The sequence below is a fragment of the Oryctolagus cuniculus genome, chromosome X, assembly GCF_964237555.1.
Source record: "Oryctolagus cuniculus chromosome X, mOryCun1.1, whole genome shotgun sequence".
In the NCBI taxonomy this organism is placed as follows: domain Eukaryota; kingdom Metazoa; phylum Chordata; class Mammalia; order Lagomorpha; family Leporidae; genus Oryctolagus; species Oryctolagus cuniculus.
This window is the reverse complement of record NC_091453.1, coordinates 132,548,584-132,566,330: the sequence shown is the minus strand read 5'-3', so window position 1 is coordinate 132,566,330 and position 17,747 is coordinate 132,548,584. Positions and strand designations below refer to the sequence as shown.

At 49.5% G+C, this 17,747-nt stretch overlaps 2 protein-coding genes across 3 annotated transcripts in view; one reads left to right on the top strand and one right to left on the bottom strand.

Annotated features, from left to right (window-relative positions):
* Positions 1–594: 594 nt before the first annotated feature.
* Positions 595–17,747, top strand: part of TEX28 (testis expressed 28) — a 77,763-nt gene continuing 60,610 nt past the window's right edge. For both annotated transcript variants that reach the window (XM_017338568.3, XM_070066860.1), the window contains exons 1-2: positions 595–671; positions 3,713–3,851. In XM_017338568.3, coding sequence (XP_017194057.2) covers positions 3,787–3,851 — 65 coding nt within the window. In that variant the 5' untranslated portion in view covers positions 595–671; positions 3,713–3,786. The remainder of the gene's footprint in view (positions 672–3,712; positions 3,852–17,747) is intronic.
* TKTL1 (transketolase like 1) overlaps positions 3,643–17,747 on the bottom strand; it is a 37,594-nt gene continuing 23,489 nt past the window's right edge. The window contains exons 8-13 of the mRNA XM_008250299.4: positions 12,403–12,559; positions 10,658–10,788; positions 8,623–8,706; positions 6,318–6,414; positions 5,451–5,570; positions 3,643–4,442 (exon numbers count right to left, since the gene is read on the bottom strand). Of these exons, the coding sequence (XP_008248521.4) occupies positions 4,270–4,442; positions 5,451–5,570; positions 6,318–6,414; positions 8,623–8,706; positions 10,658–10,788; positions 12,403–12,559 (762 nt within the window). The 3' untranslated portion in view covers positions 3,643–4,269. The remainder of the gene's footprint in view (positions 4,443–5,450; positions 5,571–6,317; positions 6,415–8,622; positions 8,707–10,657; positions 10,789–12,402; positions 12,560–17,747) is intronic.

The window sequence follows — 17,747 nt, the reverse complement described above, 5'->3', positions numbered from 1 at the left end:
ATCACATCCCGGATGTAAAACGTCACAGCGTCCCTCATCCTATAATCAGCACAGGAGGCCTAGGCACACCATTGAGGGGTCTACGGAGCCTGTCCTGATTTCCTATGGGAAGGCAGTCCATCCCTGGTTGGTGCGTGCGTGGTGCGTGTGTCACGTTGTTAGAGCTCTGCCCAGACTCCACTGGCTTTGTTGGCCGTTGCAAATATTAATTCCCTACTTCCATAGCTTTCCTGCCCCTTTAGGAATCCAGGCAGGCGGGGCGGAATCTGCATTTCCAGCCCACTTAAACCTCTGCGCTATTCTCCACCCGACTGGTGTCCTTTGCCCTACCTCAGTTCTCCACAGCCATTCAGCTCGCTCTTTGAAGCAGTGCCAGCAAGGCAGCGCCCGGCTGCTTTCCGCGGGGACAGTGCGTCCAGGGTGCGGCTCCGCAGGTGAACAGCACCCTTGGCTCCCACTCCTGCTTCAGCCTCTGACCTCCCGGGCTTGCTCCTTGTGCTGCTGGTTACGGTGATTGGCTGGGGCTGATGACTGACGTGACAAAACCCAATGATGTGTCCAGAGACGCATCCCGCTTGCAAATGGGCGGGGCTTGCGGGCCGGAGGGCCACTGCGCGCAGGGTTGGCGGGGAGGGTGGGCGCGCGGGGCCGGCGCGAGGCAGTTTGAAATGGTGGGTAGAGGGCGTCCCAAGAGGGAACACGCGGTTCAGGGTTGGGGGTGGCAGAGCGGCGGAGAGGGAGGGTGGCAATTCAGAGGAAAATCGGGTCGGAGTGGTCAGTCTCAATACCATCTATCCCAGTGGGGCTGGAGAGGAGCCAGGGACCCATGGGGTTGGACAGCTGGGTTCCGCTAGAGCGGAGGGTGCGGCTAGGAAGTAGGAACACCAGGTAGCAGATCAGGGTGAAATGCGGACCTCTCCTAGCACTTTTAAAATCCTGTCTGCAGCCCTACTATGCCCTTCCTCAGCACCATCAGCGCCTTGCACAGATGAGCGCGCGGAGGCCAAAAGGTTACCTGCTGCCCGCGGACCTGCAGCCAACAGTGAGGCCTGAGGGCTGGTCAGGAAGCAGGCACCAGAGCCCACCCAGTCAGAGCGGCGAGCAGATTAGGGAAGCTCAAGGCTGCCTGCCTCCAGGCAGGGGCCGGGGCCGCTGCATCTTCCGGGGCGATTATGGGCCTTCATTACCAGGCTCCCAGTCACAGAACAGTGACACAGCATGCCTGCTTCCTGTACCTGGATTTATCACCTTGGCTACAGAAGCTCCAGCGCACCAAGCTCCTCCGCGTAGCCATGGCTGCTGAGCCCTTCATTGCAATTCCATTCTACTGCTTCTGCCCTGCACTTTCTAGGGAACTGGCCTGAAGCTTCTGGGTTCACTCTTGCCCAAAACTGTATTTTAGTTAGGCTGTCAGGGGATGTTTGTGTGCCCTGTTTTTGTTGTACATCTGGCACCGGCCACCTGAATGCAAGTAATCACAGCTACCCAGATTCTGTTTGTTTTTGACAGGCAGAGTGGACAGTGAGAGAGAGAGAGAGAGAGAGAGAGAAAGGTCTTCCTTTGCCGTTGGTTCACCCTCCAATGGCCGCCGCGGCCGGCGCACCGCGCTGATCTAAAGGCAGGAGCCAGGTGCTTCTCCTGGTCTCCCATGGGGTGCAGGGCCCAAGCACTTGGGCCATCCTCCACTGCACTCCCTGGCCACAGCAGAGGGCTGGCCTGGAAGAGGGGCAACCGGGACAGAATCCGGCGCCCCGACCGGGACCAGAACCCGGTGTGCCGGCGCCACAAGGCGGAGGATTAGCCTAGTAAGCTGCGGCGCCGGCCAGATTCTGGTTTTTGTAACTGCTTACCTCACAGGATGTATGCCTCCCAGATCGCACAGCACCTTGTCATCAGCTCATTTACTGCTCACACGCCATTCACACACACACACACACACACACACACACAGAGACACTCCCAAGGGTTAGCAGAATTACATGACCCAGCAGTCACTCTTGGATAGATGTACCTATGAGAAGTCAAAATACCCATCTACACACAAGTCTATATGTAACAACACTATTTACACTAGGCAAAAAGTGGCAACCACCCAAACGCCCATCAGCTTATAAATGGGTAAGATGTGGTCTGCCCATGTAGCATGGAATATCACAGGTCACCAAGAGGAATGAAGCTCTGGAAACAGGCTATGTGGCTGCATTACGCTAAGTGAAAGCAGACAGACACAAAGAGACTATTAGTGTTTGATCCCATTCATATGAAATATTCAGGACAAATCCATATAAACAAAGATCAGTGGTCTCCTGGGGCTGGCAGGGTGAGTGGGAAATGACACAATGGGTACAGCGTTTCTTTTGGGGGTGATAAAAATGCTCTAAAATTAACTGGTGATGGCTGCACTTTTCTTCAGAGTATATTAAAAACTGAATTATGAGGGTTTTTTTTAGAAACTTACTTGAAAGGCAGAGATAATTTATTTTCCATCCATGGCTTCACCCCCCAGATGCATTCAACAGCTGGATCGGAGCCAGGCCAAGAGCCCAAAACTAAAACCCTGCAATCTCCCCTGTGGGTGGCAGGGACCCAAGCACTTTACCAGTCACTACTTGCTATCTCAAGGAGCTGAACCAGGACTCAAACTCAGGCACTCTTAATATGGGATGCTGATGTCCCAAACTGCAGCGATCCCTAGCCAGATGCCCACCCCGGAATCGTTCTGTGTTGGAAACAGTGATGATAAGCGAGGTTTAACTAAGTTAGTTCAGAGGTGGGTGTTGGCACAGCATTAGGTTGCTGCTTGGGGCACCGGCACTCCTCACTGCCATCTTTAGATCTGAGTGTGGCCCTGCTTCCAATCCAGCTTCCTGTTACTGTGTACTCTGGGAGGCAGCAGGTGATGGCTCAAGTACTTAGTTTCCTGGCACACACAGAGACCCGAACTGAGTTCCTGGCTCTTGGCTTCAACCTGGCACAGCCCTTCTGGCTACTGTTGAGTTTTTGGAGCATATGCAAATAGATCTGTTTTTCAAAGCAAACAGCAATCTGGGGCCATTAAAAAAACAACTGCTCATGTACCATTTCTAAATGTTCTGATCACCCTACATCAGCTTATTTTTATAAAGTCATTTTGGAAATCTTATGGAATAAGCATATTATTATATAGGCCAGGCAAACTAGTTCAGTGACTTAAAACACTGGGGGTAGAATGAAGTGGCACCAAGAACTCCAAGTCCCACACCGGTTCTTAGAACAATTCCCGACACAAACTGGTCATGGCCCCAGAGATCCCAGATAAGCACTTCACAGGGGTTTAACGAAGTCCTAAGACACCCCAGACACAGGCAGTGTAACCTGAAGTGGAGTTTTAAATCTAAGGCCCATCCTGACCTGGCTGGCACATCCCCTGTACTGCAACCACAAGGTGGATTTGCTTGCAATTAAAAGGAGGCTCCAGAAAAGCTTTTCAGGCCATCTCTTGTATCTCTTGTTCTCCAGTGAGCGGCATATTCAAAGGCCACGAGCCTTTTCCAGGGCTGTTGGAGACCATGTGCCCTCTCTGGTTTACATACAAGATATTCCCTTAAGACTTTATTCTGGAGAAACCAAATCCCATAGAAGAAACAAGCTGAATAAGGCAGCTGCTTTTGAAATGCTTTATTAACAGTGTGGTGTGGAAACTGAAACCAGCCGTGCCCTCATCTCTTTACAGAACAGTCACCACGAGCAGCACAAGACATCGTAACAGCTTCTGCTGCTCCAGCGCCTCTGCGCCGTGGAGGGGAGATGAAGGCAGAGGCTCGCAGCAATTCCAGGGCAACCGCAGTCACACATCACCCAGGGAGCTGCAGGTAGGAGGGCAGCACGTGGGACGTACACTGGAGACATCAGTGCTACGCCACAGTGCGAGGGCTGCTGTAAACCTGGGCTCACGCCTACAACTCAACTCCCACTTCACCTATAAGGAACATACAGTCAAGCTGTCATCTCCACACTGATCCTCTACCCAGTTAGCTGTAGGCACATCAGAACACTTGTAGCAAGTAGTTGTTTCGTTAGCTATTTTGCACTTAAATGAGTTTGGCTATGTAAGTATGATTTTTTTTTTAAAGGTAGTTAAGTTGAACTAAAGAATTAGGGATGAAAAAAGATGCTAATGGTTGTACTTTTTAAGTAGTACAACAGTATAGGCTTTAAAGGATTGTTGTAGAATAAGCAGAAATGTAAGGCAAAGGGGCCAGTCTTCTAAGGCCAAAGCCAACAGGCACTTTAGCTCTTTAAAACGCATTTCACGGACACCATGATGTGTCTAGCACTGATTCCAAACACATCCAGCAGCTCACTAGGTTTCCTGCTCCGGGGCACTCCTGCCACGGCCAGCTGATGAACCACAATGTCAGGCTCCATGGCGACGGCAGCACACACAGCTTCCCCAAGGCCACCTGGGGAAGGAAGCAAAGGGAGTTAGGCTCTTTTCTGGGAGTGCCTGTTCAGCCTGGAAGCCCCATGATGGCCTTGGAATTGGTTGGTCCCCAGGGGAAAGTGTCTTCACTAGTCACTGATCCACGCCCAGGTGTGGGGAACATGTGGCCTGTGGGCTGTGTAAGGCCCATAAAACCATTTGGCCCGGCCCTGCCAAGGCAACGGCAGGTGGGACTCCAAGCGTATTCAAAACATCTCTAGCAGGCTCGTTTGTAAGTGGATCGTTTTATACAGCCCACAAGTGATGTTGTAAGTGTCCAAATGGCCCTTGGCAGGAAAAAGGGTCCCCAAGCCTGAAAGCCCTCACTGTCTGCCCCGGGAGTTCTCATTCGCAAGTAGACGTCTCAAGCTGCTGCTGTCCCTGAGCAGAGTCCCGGTGGGAAGCCTTTTGGGCTGTGCCCCTCCCAGTGGGAGGAGCCTGAGGAGGGGCTTCTCCAGTCCCCATGTGCAGCTGGAGGCCCTTCCAGAGAATTAATCACCCATCATGCTGCTGCTCTGGGGGCCCTGCCACGTGAAACTCCTCACAGCACCACACTGCTTGCCCTACCTAACCTTCCCAGGCCCAAACCCCACCCAAGCTCCTCTCCCTGGCATGCACTTTTGTGCATTCACTGTGTTCTCTGCTTGCCAGGCACTGGTCCTTCTGGGGGCAGAGGTGGCTAGTGAGCAAGCTTTCTGGTCTCCTTCCCATTCACAATGCTGAGTAGCCTCTGACCTACCCCAGTGACCGGGCCCTACGCCCTGTGCTGGGGCCACACGAATGCCATGGATGTGGCCCCACCCCAAAGGAAGCAATCTATGTGGGAAGAGACACACCTACATGGATACACTGGAAACGAGTAATGATAAAAGGGCGCTGGGTGAGTGGGAGACTGGAGGTGATAGCCATGAGCTCAGCACTTTTCCAACAAGAAAAATACACTTCCTGCCTACACAAACTCAAAAACCACTCCCCACGCTGCACACACCTTCTGGGCAGTGATCCTCCACTGTGATAATCAGGCCGCCTGTGACTCTTGCACTGGAGATGATGGTGGCAGTATCCAGGGGTTTAATAGTAAACAGGTCGATGACACGGATAAAAATACCTGGAAAATAGGGGAGGCATTTATCCTAGTGGTTAAAAGCAGGTGAGGATGCCCAAGTCCCACACTGCAGTGCTCTGGCTTTAATCTCTGGCTCTAGCTCCTGACTCCAGTTCCCGCCGGTACAGACTCTAGCAACAGTAGTGATGGGTGAAGTAACTTGGGTTCCTATCACCCAAGTGGGAGACCTGGACTGCATTACTGGCTTTGGCCTTGGCCCTGCTCAGGCCATTACAGGCATCTGGGGAGTACACCAGTGGATGGGAGCTCTGTTTCTCCAATAAATTAAAAAAAAACATAGACTTGGAAACAGCAATAATTAGCTCAATATAATAAAGCAGGCTTCAAATCCTACATGAGAGTACTTGGGTTCAAGACCTGGTTCTGCTCCCAATTCCAGTGTCCTGTTTATATATACCCTGGGGGGCACCAGGCGATGGCTCAAGTACTTGCAACCTGACACCCATGTGGAAGACCCAGATTTGAATTCCCAGTTCCTGGTATTAGCCTGGCTCAGCCCTGCCTGCTGCAGGCATTTGAAGCAGCTGAACCAGAATAGGAGATCTCCATCTGTCCGTCTCTTTCCCTCACTGCCTTTCAAATAAAATAATTGTTTTCCAATTAGAAAGTTATTTTAATAAAAAAGAACATGCAGACATAAAAGCAGAAAGACCAACTGGAGCATACCAGGTAGCTGAAGTCCTACCTCTCCCCAGCCTGAACTTCAATGTTGACACACAACCAACTGACCTTCTTTAGAAAGACCATCAGCAGCCAGTAAGGCTTCATGGAGAGTAACTCCAGCTCCAATAACTGTGACCTTGTCATTGACACTTTGGCGGACAACCTGGTATAGCAGCAACAAACAAAATGCTGTGGTTAGTATGTCTGCAGTGCATCTCAGAATGGAGGGCGCTCTGCTACACTGCCTTCTCCACTCCTAACACTCTCACTCCTTAACAATTCACAGCAGGGGCAGGCGTTTGGCTCAGCAGTTAGGACACCAGTTAAGACACCCACATCTCACACTGGAGTGCCTGGGTTCGATTCCTCTCTCTCCTGACTCCAGCTTCCTGCTGATGCAAACCTGGGGAGGCAGTGACGATGGTCCAAATTGCTGGGTTCCTCTACCTATGTGGCAAGCCAGTTTATGGCTTCAGCCAGCCCAACCCTGACTGCTGTGGGTGTTTGGGGAGTGAACCAGCGGATGGGAGCTCTTTCTCTATCCCTCAAGTAAGCAAGTTAATTAATTTAAAAAAACAATCCACTGTTTTTTAAAAGCTGAATTAGATGCTTTTAAAATTCAAGGCAAGCTCTTTGATAAGCTGTACTTTTTTTTTTTACTTTTCTTTTTTTTTTTAAATTTATTTAATGAGCATAAATTTCCAAAGTACAGCTTATGGACCACAATAGCCTCCCCCCACCCCGTGTCTTCCCTCCCATCCACAACGCTCCCCTCTCCCACTCCCTCTCCCCTTCCCCTTCACATCACAATTAATTTTCAATTATCTTTATATACAGAAGATCAATTTAGCGTATGTTAAGTAAAGATTACATTTTGCTCCCACACAGAAACATAAAGTGTAAAATACTATTTGAGTACTAGTTATAGCATTAATTAAACACCTAAGAGTAATTGTGTATTAATTACAGAGCTCAACCAATAGTTTTAAGTAGAATATAAAATGCATCTTTTGCATTGTTGTGGCTTCCCCCGACCTCCCTCCCTCCCGTGGCCCTCCCCTCACCCACTTCCTCTCCCCTCCCCCCCCCCATCACGTTTCATTTTCGGTTACCTTCATATACCGAAGATCAATTTAGTATATACTAAGCAGGGATTTCAACAGGTTGCACTCACACAACCGAACCAGGTATAGGGTATTGTTCGACTAGTAGTGTTGTTTTTGAGTTTCATAGATAAACATATTAAGGACAGAGATCCTGCGAGGGGAGCATGAACCCAGTGACTCCCGTTGTTGATTTAACAATTGGCACTCTTATTTATGACGTCAGCAATCACCCGAGACTCTTGCTATGAGCTGTCTAGGCTATGGAAGCCCCTTGAGTTCATCAACTCTGAATTTGTTTAGTCAAGGCCATATCACAGTGGAGGTTCCTTCCTCCCTTCAGAGAAAGGCGCCTCTCTCCTTGATGGCCTGATCCTTCTGCTGGAGTGTTGTTCACCAGGATCCTTCATTTAGATTGTTTTTTTGCCACCATGTCATGGCTTTCCATGCCTGTGAGACTCTCATGGACCTTTTAGTCAGATCCGAATGTCCCAAGGGTTGATTCTGAGGCAGGAGTGGATAAGCTGTACTTTATGTTCTACAAACTCTCCTACCTCGAGAAAAAGACATGCCAAAATGTCCGTGAGCCACGTCATTTATTTACTCACTCCATAGAACTTTCTGGTTTTCCCCATGCCTGGCTTTAAAAACCAGGCCGAGCAGGAGGTGGAGCTTGGTGGGCAGGCCCAAAAGGCTGGGCTCACTGCCTGAACCTGAACCCTCGGCTTGCTGCTCAGGAACTATGAACCCCCTAGCAAGCTGCTTCCCTTCTCTTACCTTCATCTACAAACAGGGCTGATGCTCTGGGCTTCTCAGGGCTTTTCTGAGAACACCAGAGGCAGGAAGTGCCCAGCAGTCAGCAACCTTTATCAGCATGCCTACTGGTGAGGCTGTACCCCCACGTGCCAAGTCAACCTCAGAATTACAGGGGCAACATAGCTCGTCCCTTTTCTATAAGTGAACCCAGCAGATCTAGTGGTCATTTGAAATGGTTTCTGTGTGTACAAATTACAGCCAAGACACTCAAGTGCCTTCCAACTGCTATTACTTTAAGAGTCTTAAGGAAAAGAGACATCATTTGGAAAGCAGAAAGGTGCAGTTCAAGTGGCAACTGGTAGAGGGTTTCTTCCTGAGAAGCAGGTAAAGGTCACACATGATGTTGTGAAAAATGAAAGCAGAGAAAGGATGGTGCTTCCGACTACTGTGGGGGTACCTCGCGCAAGGTCTAGAACAGCTGTCTCCCACAGCTGGAGACCCGAAGCCCTCACCTTGGCTCTTCCAATCTTGAAGGTTTCTTGCGGGCTGTAAATAACTGGAGTTTCTGGCTGGCTGGTGCGAATGAAGCACATTCCCTAGGGTACAGATGAAGACCAGAGCCACAGTTTAGAGACCAAAAACATGGAACTCAGAAACCTTGGAAAAAAGTTGGCGGGGAAGGGAGCCCTCAACAGTTCTTTTTCAAACTAAAAGTGGAGCAAATGCTTTGGGGTGAGGGATAAGCATATATGACCACTGGAAAACAGGTCCCAAGTCCTCTGATCGTGCTATTGAGCCAGGCCAAAGTCCAAGCAGGACTAGGAAGCTTTGCACACTGTCGCTTTTCCTGACTCAGGAAAGATCTACCAAATACACAATGACTAGTTCTGTATCCACAGAGCAGAAACTCGGGGAGGGAGCCCTGTCTCACATGGAAATAGAAATCTCAGAACTCAACGTTAAACAAAAGTTCACTTTTGTCACAATAACTTATGATACTTCATCCTCAGAAAGACTTTAGACATCTGAATAGGAAATGACTCACATTTTCCCCAATAAGATGTAAATAGGTTTTTATCATCAACTTGAACACAAACATTTAGGAGTATTTAATACCCAAGTGACTACTTAAAAGTATTTGTTAATTTACATGCAGATTTAAACATACATTGTAAACTAGTATCCCAATAAACAAACACTGCTTTTGTTTACTCCCCCACCATGAGCCAGCTTCCCTCAATGTCATTTTGAGGTGTTAACTCAGCCTCAGGAACATGCATAGGCCCTAAGGGCAGCACACCGCAATTTCTGATGAGGCAGACACGTGCAGTCATCACCGAAGTGCAGACAGTGTGCCCCCAGCCCAGAGAACTCCCCCAGGCCTCTTTTCAGTCACTCTGTCCACCCCTTGAAAGTAAACTCTACTCTGATTTCTACTATGTATTCTGATTTTGGTTCTTCTGAATGTTCTATAAATAGCATCTTATGGCATGTATAAAATCATAAAACATTTGCCCAGATGTAACAAATAAAAAACCAATCATTAGAAAAACACACACGGTGTGGGTCCACTTTTTGAAAAAAAGAATCAGGGACAGGCGGATGGTACAGCAGCTGAGCCAGCACTCAGGATGCCTGCATCCCATACTGGAGTGCTTCAGTTCAAGTCCTAGCTCCGCTCCTGATGCACTTCCTGCTAATATGCACCCTGGGGGATAGCGTGTGATGGCTCAAGTACTTGGGTTCCTGTCACCCACACGGGAGACCCGGATTGTCCTGGCTCCTGGCTTTGGTATGGCCCAGCTCTGGTTTTTAAGCAATTGGAAAGTGAACCAGAAGATGTGGAATCTGTATCAACCTTTCAAATATCAAGTAATTTTTTTAAAAACCAAGGAACGGGCTGTCCACATGTGTTACACCTGCTTCGAAAGGGAGCCTATATGGTCTGCCCCAGCCATGCCCATCTTATAGTACAGGAGTTATAGGCAAGGTGTTGGGGGTGTGGGTAGAGCTGGTGAGGGGAGTGCGCTGAGCATTAGTTGGAGGGGCTGAAAAGATAAAGACTACACTCCCTAGTCTCCCTCACAGCTAGCTTCTGGACAGACTTTCCATGCCTGAAGTCTTTTAGGAGAGCAGCAAGGCTGGGGCCTTCTGCTTCTGAGGGCAAGCCAGGACCAGAGTCTGGGGGTTGTGTGCATAGTGACTACCACCCTACTCCAGCACTGCGGTGTGTCTGAAGTCCTACGGCCCCACAGCAGCTGCCCACTGGTGGGTCAGCACTCCAGTCTGGGCCCTGCCTAGGGCCGACTCCTAGGACTCGGTAAACATCTTTCATTAACCTTCTTGTAGTTCCGAATGCTCAGAGTGCTCCTGGTTCTAGCACTGAGCCCTGAAAGAGAGGGGCTGCTAGGTTTTGTCCAGGATGCCTCTGAATCATCTGCTGAGGAATGAAGTGGGGTGGGGGTGTGGAAATCTGATCATCAGTACCAAAGTAGTGGCTGAGCCCAGACACATTTTCTGTCTGAACTAGAATCCCTTTAAACATACCCTGGTGTTGGCTGCCAGACAGACAGCATTCTCGGTAGAGACAGCATCACTTGGATAGAAAATAGTGCAGTTGGGAATGGTTCGGAACATGGCCAGGTCCTCTAGGGCCATCTGGGATGGGCTGTCCTCACCTGCGAAAGCCACAATCCAACAAAACTATGAGCATACGTAACAAACGCCACCAGGAACCTGCCTCCACCTCCCTCACTTTTGAGAAGCAATGCAACCCTTCCTGCTCTTGAACTACAGAACCCCAGAAAACAGCCAATGACACAGTCACTGTAACTCATTAGCGGGACATCCCACCTTGAGATCTCATTGCTAACCGTGTGGACAGGCTGCCCTTGAGCACTGAAAGCCGTCTCTGCGAGTTGGTCACTCAGCATTCCTGACCAAACTGATTCAGTGCACTTCTCTTCAGGTGTTGTCCTTGCTGCCACCAAGTCTCAGCCCACAGCTTTCTCCTTAGGAGAGTTCCCCCAGGCTGTCCTTTTTCTCTGCTCTTGTAAGTCATCATATGCATTTCTCAAGGCCTTCTGAGTAGTTGAGTGCAGCACCCCTCTGGAGCACCCTGAGGGCTATGGTTCTTACTCAGGGCACCCTTAGGGTATACTTGGGAACCAAGGGAGAAGCACCATGGAAAGACAAATCTGAGTGTACGAAGGACAGCTGAGCCCCTCGGCTTGGAAGGGGGCTGTCACTGTGCACACTGCCTTGCCTAGGACTGAAACCTAACCTCAGAAACTCTGCTCCTCTTTGAGTTGGAGGGCCCCAACTCCAGGAGACACTTCTTCACTGATCTAGCCCGTGGCAACAACTCTGGGCCAGTCCCCAGGCTCTGTGCCTGGCCCAACTGCAAGTTGCTGCTGCCGGCTGCCACGGCGCCCTACTCTCTGCTCTCCCTCAGCTTCACACACCCAGCCAAGTTTCCCTGATTCAGCCAGGTTATCTTATTCAGCCTCATCCCCCACGTCGTCACTTGCTCCCTAACACACACCTCTGGATTCTAGGACAAATGTGAGCCATCGTATGTATCTAGAGGGCCTGCCCCATCACAAGCTGGTCAGGTGAATCATCTCGGTCATTCATGAACACAACCCCTAGACACTCAGTTTTGCTGTTCACATGTTCTGGGACACTCCATTTCTCAGCAGCATCGGCCTCTTTTCTCAGACTCACTCAAGTCCACACTTGACTCCCCTGCCCCACCAGCAGCACATACCTCGTCCCAACCCTCTCAAGTGGCCTGTGTTCCCGCTGCCCAGAAATGTCTAGCTTGCTCAGCCAGGTCAACAGCCCCAGAACACTGGCTGCACTGGCAGCATTGCTGTTCTGCACTGACCCCACCTTCCTCGAGGGCTCCCTCTATTCTTTCTGAGCAGGCTGTCTAGCTGCTCAAAGTCCTCCTCTCTCCCCTCTGCCCACATTGCTTATCCCATTCCACTGCCGCCATACCGAGGGTGGACAGGAACCCTGGGACTCTGTGCTGTCCCTAATCCTATCTAGTAGGAGCAAGGCACAGAAGAGGTGCTCATGAAGTACTTCATAGTGAGTGCAAGGGTGTACACTGCACAGCAACACCAGGAGGTACACTTCAAAAGCCACCCAGAATATCCGAACACTTACAAAACCCAACGTAGCTTTTAAAAAAGGAGGAACTCAAAAGTTCAAGCTCAAGGTATCACACAAAAATCTTTCTTTGTAAGGAGAGAGGCTATTAAGATGGCAGCCTTTGGAACTCATACCCGCGGTCACCCCACAGTGGGAGCCAATAAGGCAGATGCTGCTTTCACAGGTGGCTCCCAACCGCAGCTGACTGAATGCTCGGGTCAAAAAGGTGGCAAAGGTGCTTGCAAAAGCTATGGTCCGACCACGGATGGCACAGCCCAGTGCCACGTTCACCTGCAACACAAAGAATGTGAGTTAGAACATCCCTGCTCCCCAGTTTAGACTGCATGGTCCCACGATGACTTTGACTCTGCATTAACCCAACTGCGGCTCTGCAGGCCTAGCCTGTTTCCTCTCCATTTCTCAATTTTTTTTCCCAAGCCTTCTCCATCCACCACTCTTCCTGCTCAGAGTGAACCCTCACCTCCCGGGGAACAGAAAGGGAATAGTTTGCCCCGCCCCTCCCCATGCATAGCCCTGAACCCCCTAAGGATGACTGGCCTGCTGCTCATCTTGAATCTTGTCTCCTCTGGTGTGCTCAAAGGTCCTGCTAATTATGCATTAGCACTTCCCCACCTGTACTCCATCACCAGCTCCCTTCCCTGGATCATTCCACTACCAAGGACACACCACTACTTTCCATCTCCACTCTGCCAGCTGGCCTTGTCTTCCCTTCACTGTCCCACGTGGGTATCTTCTTCACAGAAAACAAAAAGCTGTCCACTCACTGTCCCTGCTTGCTCATCTTCCACTCTCTTCCAGCTTTAACCCCATCTCGGCTGCCATTCCCAAGAGGGACCTTTAAGCTGCCACCTTGGCTGGCATCTCACGTGACTTCTTGTCAACATTTGGCACAACTACCAGGCCCTGCCTTCCTCCAGGCATCTCCTTCTCGAAGTTTCTGCAATGTGCTAACTGGCCCAGTCCTCCTGCCTCACCACATCTTTCCCGCAGGCTGCTGCAGTGAGTCCTCAGGGCTCCACGTTCCCTGACTTCCTCCTTTACCTTCTGGTCCTGGGAAGGTCCAATACAGTCCTGGCTCTCTGATGGTCCCTTACTATTCTGATCCACATCATGGTCATGACTTCAACTTGAAACTTACCTCCCCTTGAACTCCATGCTCATATAGTCCAGTAGACTTCAGACTGGAGAGGGTAAGCAAAGATTTTCCAAGGGGAATGTGGTCATGACTGATTCCAAAGTCAAGATCTGTGACTCACTATAGACTTGGTGCTACATTCATCTGCCAGAGAAGGGACTGTAGACTTGTTTCCCACTATCTCCTTAAGAATCATCTTCTACTGGGACCAGTGTTGTGGCGTAGCGGGCTAAGCTGCCACCTGCAATCTCGGCATCCCATGTGGGCACCGGTTCAAGTCCTGGCTGCTCCACTTCCAGTCCAGCTCCCTGCTAATGTACCTGAGAAAGCAACAAAATATGGCCCAAGTACTTGGGCCCCTGCACCCATGTGGGAGACCTGGATGAACATCTTGGCTCCTGGCTTTGGTCTGGCCCAGCCCTGGCCATTGCGGCTATTTGGGGAGTGAACCAGCGGATGGAAGATATTTCTATTTCTTCCCCTCTCTCTGTAACTCTGCCTTTCATATGAATAAAAAATAAATCTTAAAAAATCACCTTATATCAACCCAACTTCAAAAAGGCATGCCCCTCACTCACATCTTGTGAGTATAAAATTTCCAGACCAATCTAAGGACAATTTGAAATAAACATGCTGGCGTTGAGAAAGTCAAGAACTTAAATGATTGGAGGACAGATCCTTCTGTCAAGTAAGGTGATTACCAATTCTTTACTTTCGACAAAACTGAAAGAGAACCTAATAGTATTGTCGACTCTTAAAAATAAATAAAATGGTTTATAAAAGATTACCTATCTACTTATTTATTTAAAAAGGGAGGGAGGGTGGGAGGGGAAGAGAGAGAGATATCCCATCTGTGGCTTCACTCCCTAAATGTTCACTGGCGGGAGCTGGAATTCAATCCAGGTCTCTCGTGTGGGCAGCAGGAACCCAATTATTTGAGCCATTCCACTGTCTCCCAGGGTGCATAAGCTGAAATCAGGAGAGGAACTAGAAGATAATAAACTCAGGTACTATAATACGGGAGGGCCAGTGCCCCAACCAGCATCTTAACCACTAAACCAAATGCCTGTTCCCCCACAAACAATTTTAAATGAATAATCACTGTGAATTTCAACTTATAATTGGCAACAAATTTAAAGAACTGAATGATGAGGGCCAGTGCTATGGTGTAGCAGGTGGAGCTGCTGCCTGCAGTGCTGGCATCCCACATGGGCGCTGGTTCGAGTCTCGGCCGCTCAACTTCTAATACAGCTCTTTGCTATGGCCTGGGAGGGCAGTGGAGGATAGCCCAAGTCCTTGGGGCCCTGCACTTGCATGGGAGAACCAGAAGAAGCTCTGGTTCCTGGCTTCTGATTGGCGCAGTTCTGGCCATTGCAGCCATCTTGGGGGGGGGGGTGAGCCAGCAGGTGGAAGACCTCTCTCTCTGCCTCTGTAACTCTGCCTTTTGAATAAATATTTTTTTCTTAAAAAAAAAAAAAAAACCGAATGACATTCCTACAACAAAACTCCCATTTTCATCTACTTATGAGGGAACTTCAAAAAGTTCTTGGGAAACACGTTAACAGAAAAACCATACATGGATTTCAAAATTATCTTGTACTGAAATACTCACCTTCTGTTTCTATTTTACATGAACTTTTTCAAGTATCTTGGTACTTATGTGAACAAGGTTTCTTAGCATTTAACATCATTGAAATGAAAAACAGGAACAGAATTCGCTGTAAGCCATATTTCATTCAAATTATAAATATATTTATCCATTGGCATATGACGGTACTTCCAAAAGTTCATAATGCGTGTGTATCACAGAAATATGTGTAAGACAGAGATCTTCCATCTGCTGGTTCACTTCCCAAATAGCCACAATCACCAGGGCTGGGCCAGGCCTAAGCCAGGAGCTTCATCCAATTCTCCTATGTAGGTGCAAGGGCCCTAGGACTCGGACCACCCTCTGCTGCTTTCCCAGGTGCATCAGCAGGGAGCTAGATTGGAAGTAGAGCAGCCAGGGCATGAACTGATGCCTGCCTGGGATGCTGGCATTTGCAGGTGCCAGATCAATACATTATGCTACAACACTGGCCCTAGGTTTCAAATTTTTTATACCAAAACAAGCATCTTAAAAATTTTTCTATATTTATTTGAGAGGAAGAGAGAGGTAGAGAGCGAGATAGATCCTATCTTTTGGTTTACTTCCCAAAAGCTTCCAACAGCCAGGCCAAAACTGGGAGCTGGGAGCCCAATCCAGGTGTCCCACATTGGGTAGCAGGAATCCAACCACTTGAGCCATCACTGCTGCTTTCCTGGGTCCACATTAGCAGGAAGCTGGAATAAGGAACTGGAGGCAAGCATCAAAACCCAGTCCTCCAATATGGCATGCAGATGTTTTAACCAGTACCTCAACCACCAGGCTAAATGCCCACCCCAAACTTATCATTTAATTCCACTTTTCCGTGAGTAACAATAACCACAGCTCACTCCATAAGGAAAAATGTTCATGCTCAGAGGCCTACAGGTGTATGAAACTTACAAGAAGCTATCAACTTGTATACAAATTTTTGTTAAAAAGAAGGACAGGATGACCAAGAAAAGGCTTTCATGCATAAAGATAGCCTGGAGAAAGGGAAGGGAAAGAAGAACTCAAGCAGAAAATGAGGGATTTACTTTCTCACAAAGAAAACTGTCTTGGTGTAATCTTTAATTGAATACTTTAAATATTAATTTAAAATATAAAAATTTTCAGTATCTAGACAATCGCATCCTTTGCAACTATTTAAATTCACTGTTTAGATGTTGAGGCCAGCGCTGTGACAAGTAGTTCAGCAGCTGCTTGTGATACAAGCACCCCACATTAGAGCACTGGTCTGTTGATCCAGCTCCCTGCTAATGCACCTGGGCAAGGCGTAGATGGCCCAAGTGTTTGGGTCCATGAGACCCATGTGGGAGACCCAGATGGAGATTCCAGTTCCTGGCTTCAGCCTGGCCCAATGCTGACTGCTGTGGCCACGGAAGATCTCTCCCCTTTTGTCTCTATTGCTCTTCCAAATACATAAGTAACAAAATACATCTCTTTTTAAAATGTAGATTTTAACTTAATACTAGGCAAAGAGATACACTGATTAGAAAAACATATTCAGGGCCGGCGCCGGGGCTCACTAGGCTAATCCTCTGCCTGTGACGCCGGCACCCCGGGTTCTAGTCCTGGTTGGGGCGCCGGATTCTGTTCCGGTTGCCCCTCTTCCAGTCCAGCTCTCTGCTGTGGCCCGGGAAGGCAGTGGAGGATGGCCCAGGTACTTGGGCCCTGCACCCGCATGGGAGACCAGGAGAGGCACCTGGCTCCTGGCTTCGGATCAGCGCGGTGCGCCGGCCACAGTGCACCGGCCGTGGCGGCCATTGGAGGGTGAACCAACGGTAAGACAGGGAGACCTTTCTCTGTCTCTCTCTCTCACTGTCCACTCTGTCAAAAAAACAAAAACAAAAACATATTCAGGCCGGCACTGCAGCTCACTTGGCTAATCCTCCGCCTGCGGTGCCGGCACCCCGGGTTCTAGTCCCGGTTGCTCCTGTTCCAGTCCAGCTCTCTGCTGTGACCCGGGAGTGCAGTGGAGGATGGCCCAAGTGCTTGGGCCCTGCACTCGCATGGAGACCAGGAGGAAGCACCTGGCTCCTGGCTTTGGATCAGTGCAGCACGCCGGCCATAGCGGCCATTTGGGGGGTGAACCAAAGGAAGGAAGACCTTTCTGTCTCTCTAACTCTGCCTGTCAAAACAAACAAACATATTCAGTGGCTTGGAGAGCAAACAAATCTGTGGACAGCTAGCTCATCTACTGGCAACTATCTGATGCCCATATCTCCTTAGTGACCCCAGAGAGCTCCTGATGGTGCCCCCAACCCACTCTTCCCCAGTCTGGTCAACCTCTCGAGATTACAGCTCTCATGTGGTGCTCTGGACGATATACCCCCCGACCCTGGCGTCCCACTGGCCCTGTTGCTTCAGTCCGAGCCTCAGCTCCTTCACCTCGTCTCTCTCTCCCCCACTCTCCACACTGCAGTGTCTTGGAACACATACTGTTGCTTTTATGCCTAAAGCCCTCTGATGGTTTTCCAGCAAATGGCAAGGACCCAGGGATGCCAAAAGTGGCCCTTGAGACCCCTTTTGATGGGCCCCCACAGACCTTTCTGAGCAACTTCCTGTGTGCTCCTCAGGCTCCTGCAACTTGGCCTTCCCTCTGCTCCTGACCACCCCGAATTTGGGTCTGCCTTAGAGCTGGCCATGCCTTCTGCTGGGAATGCCAACCCTACACCTGTCAAGGGCACTTCTTGTCA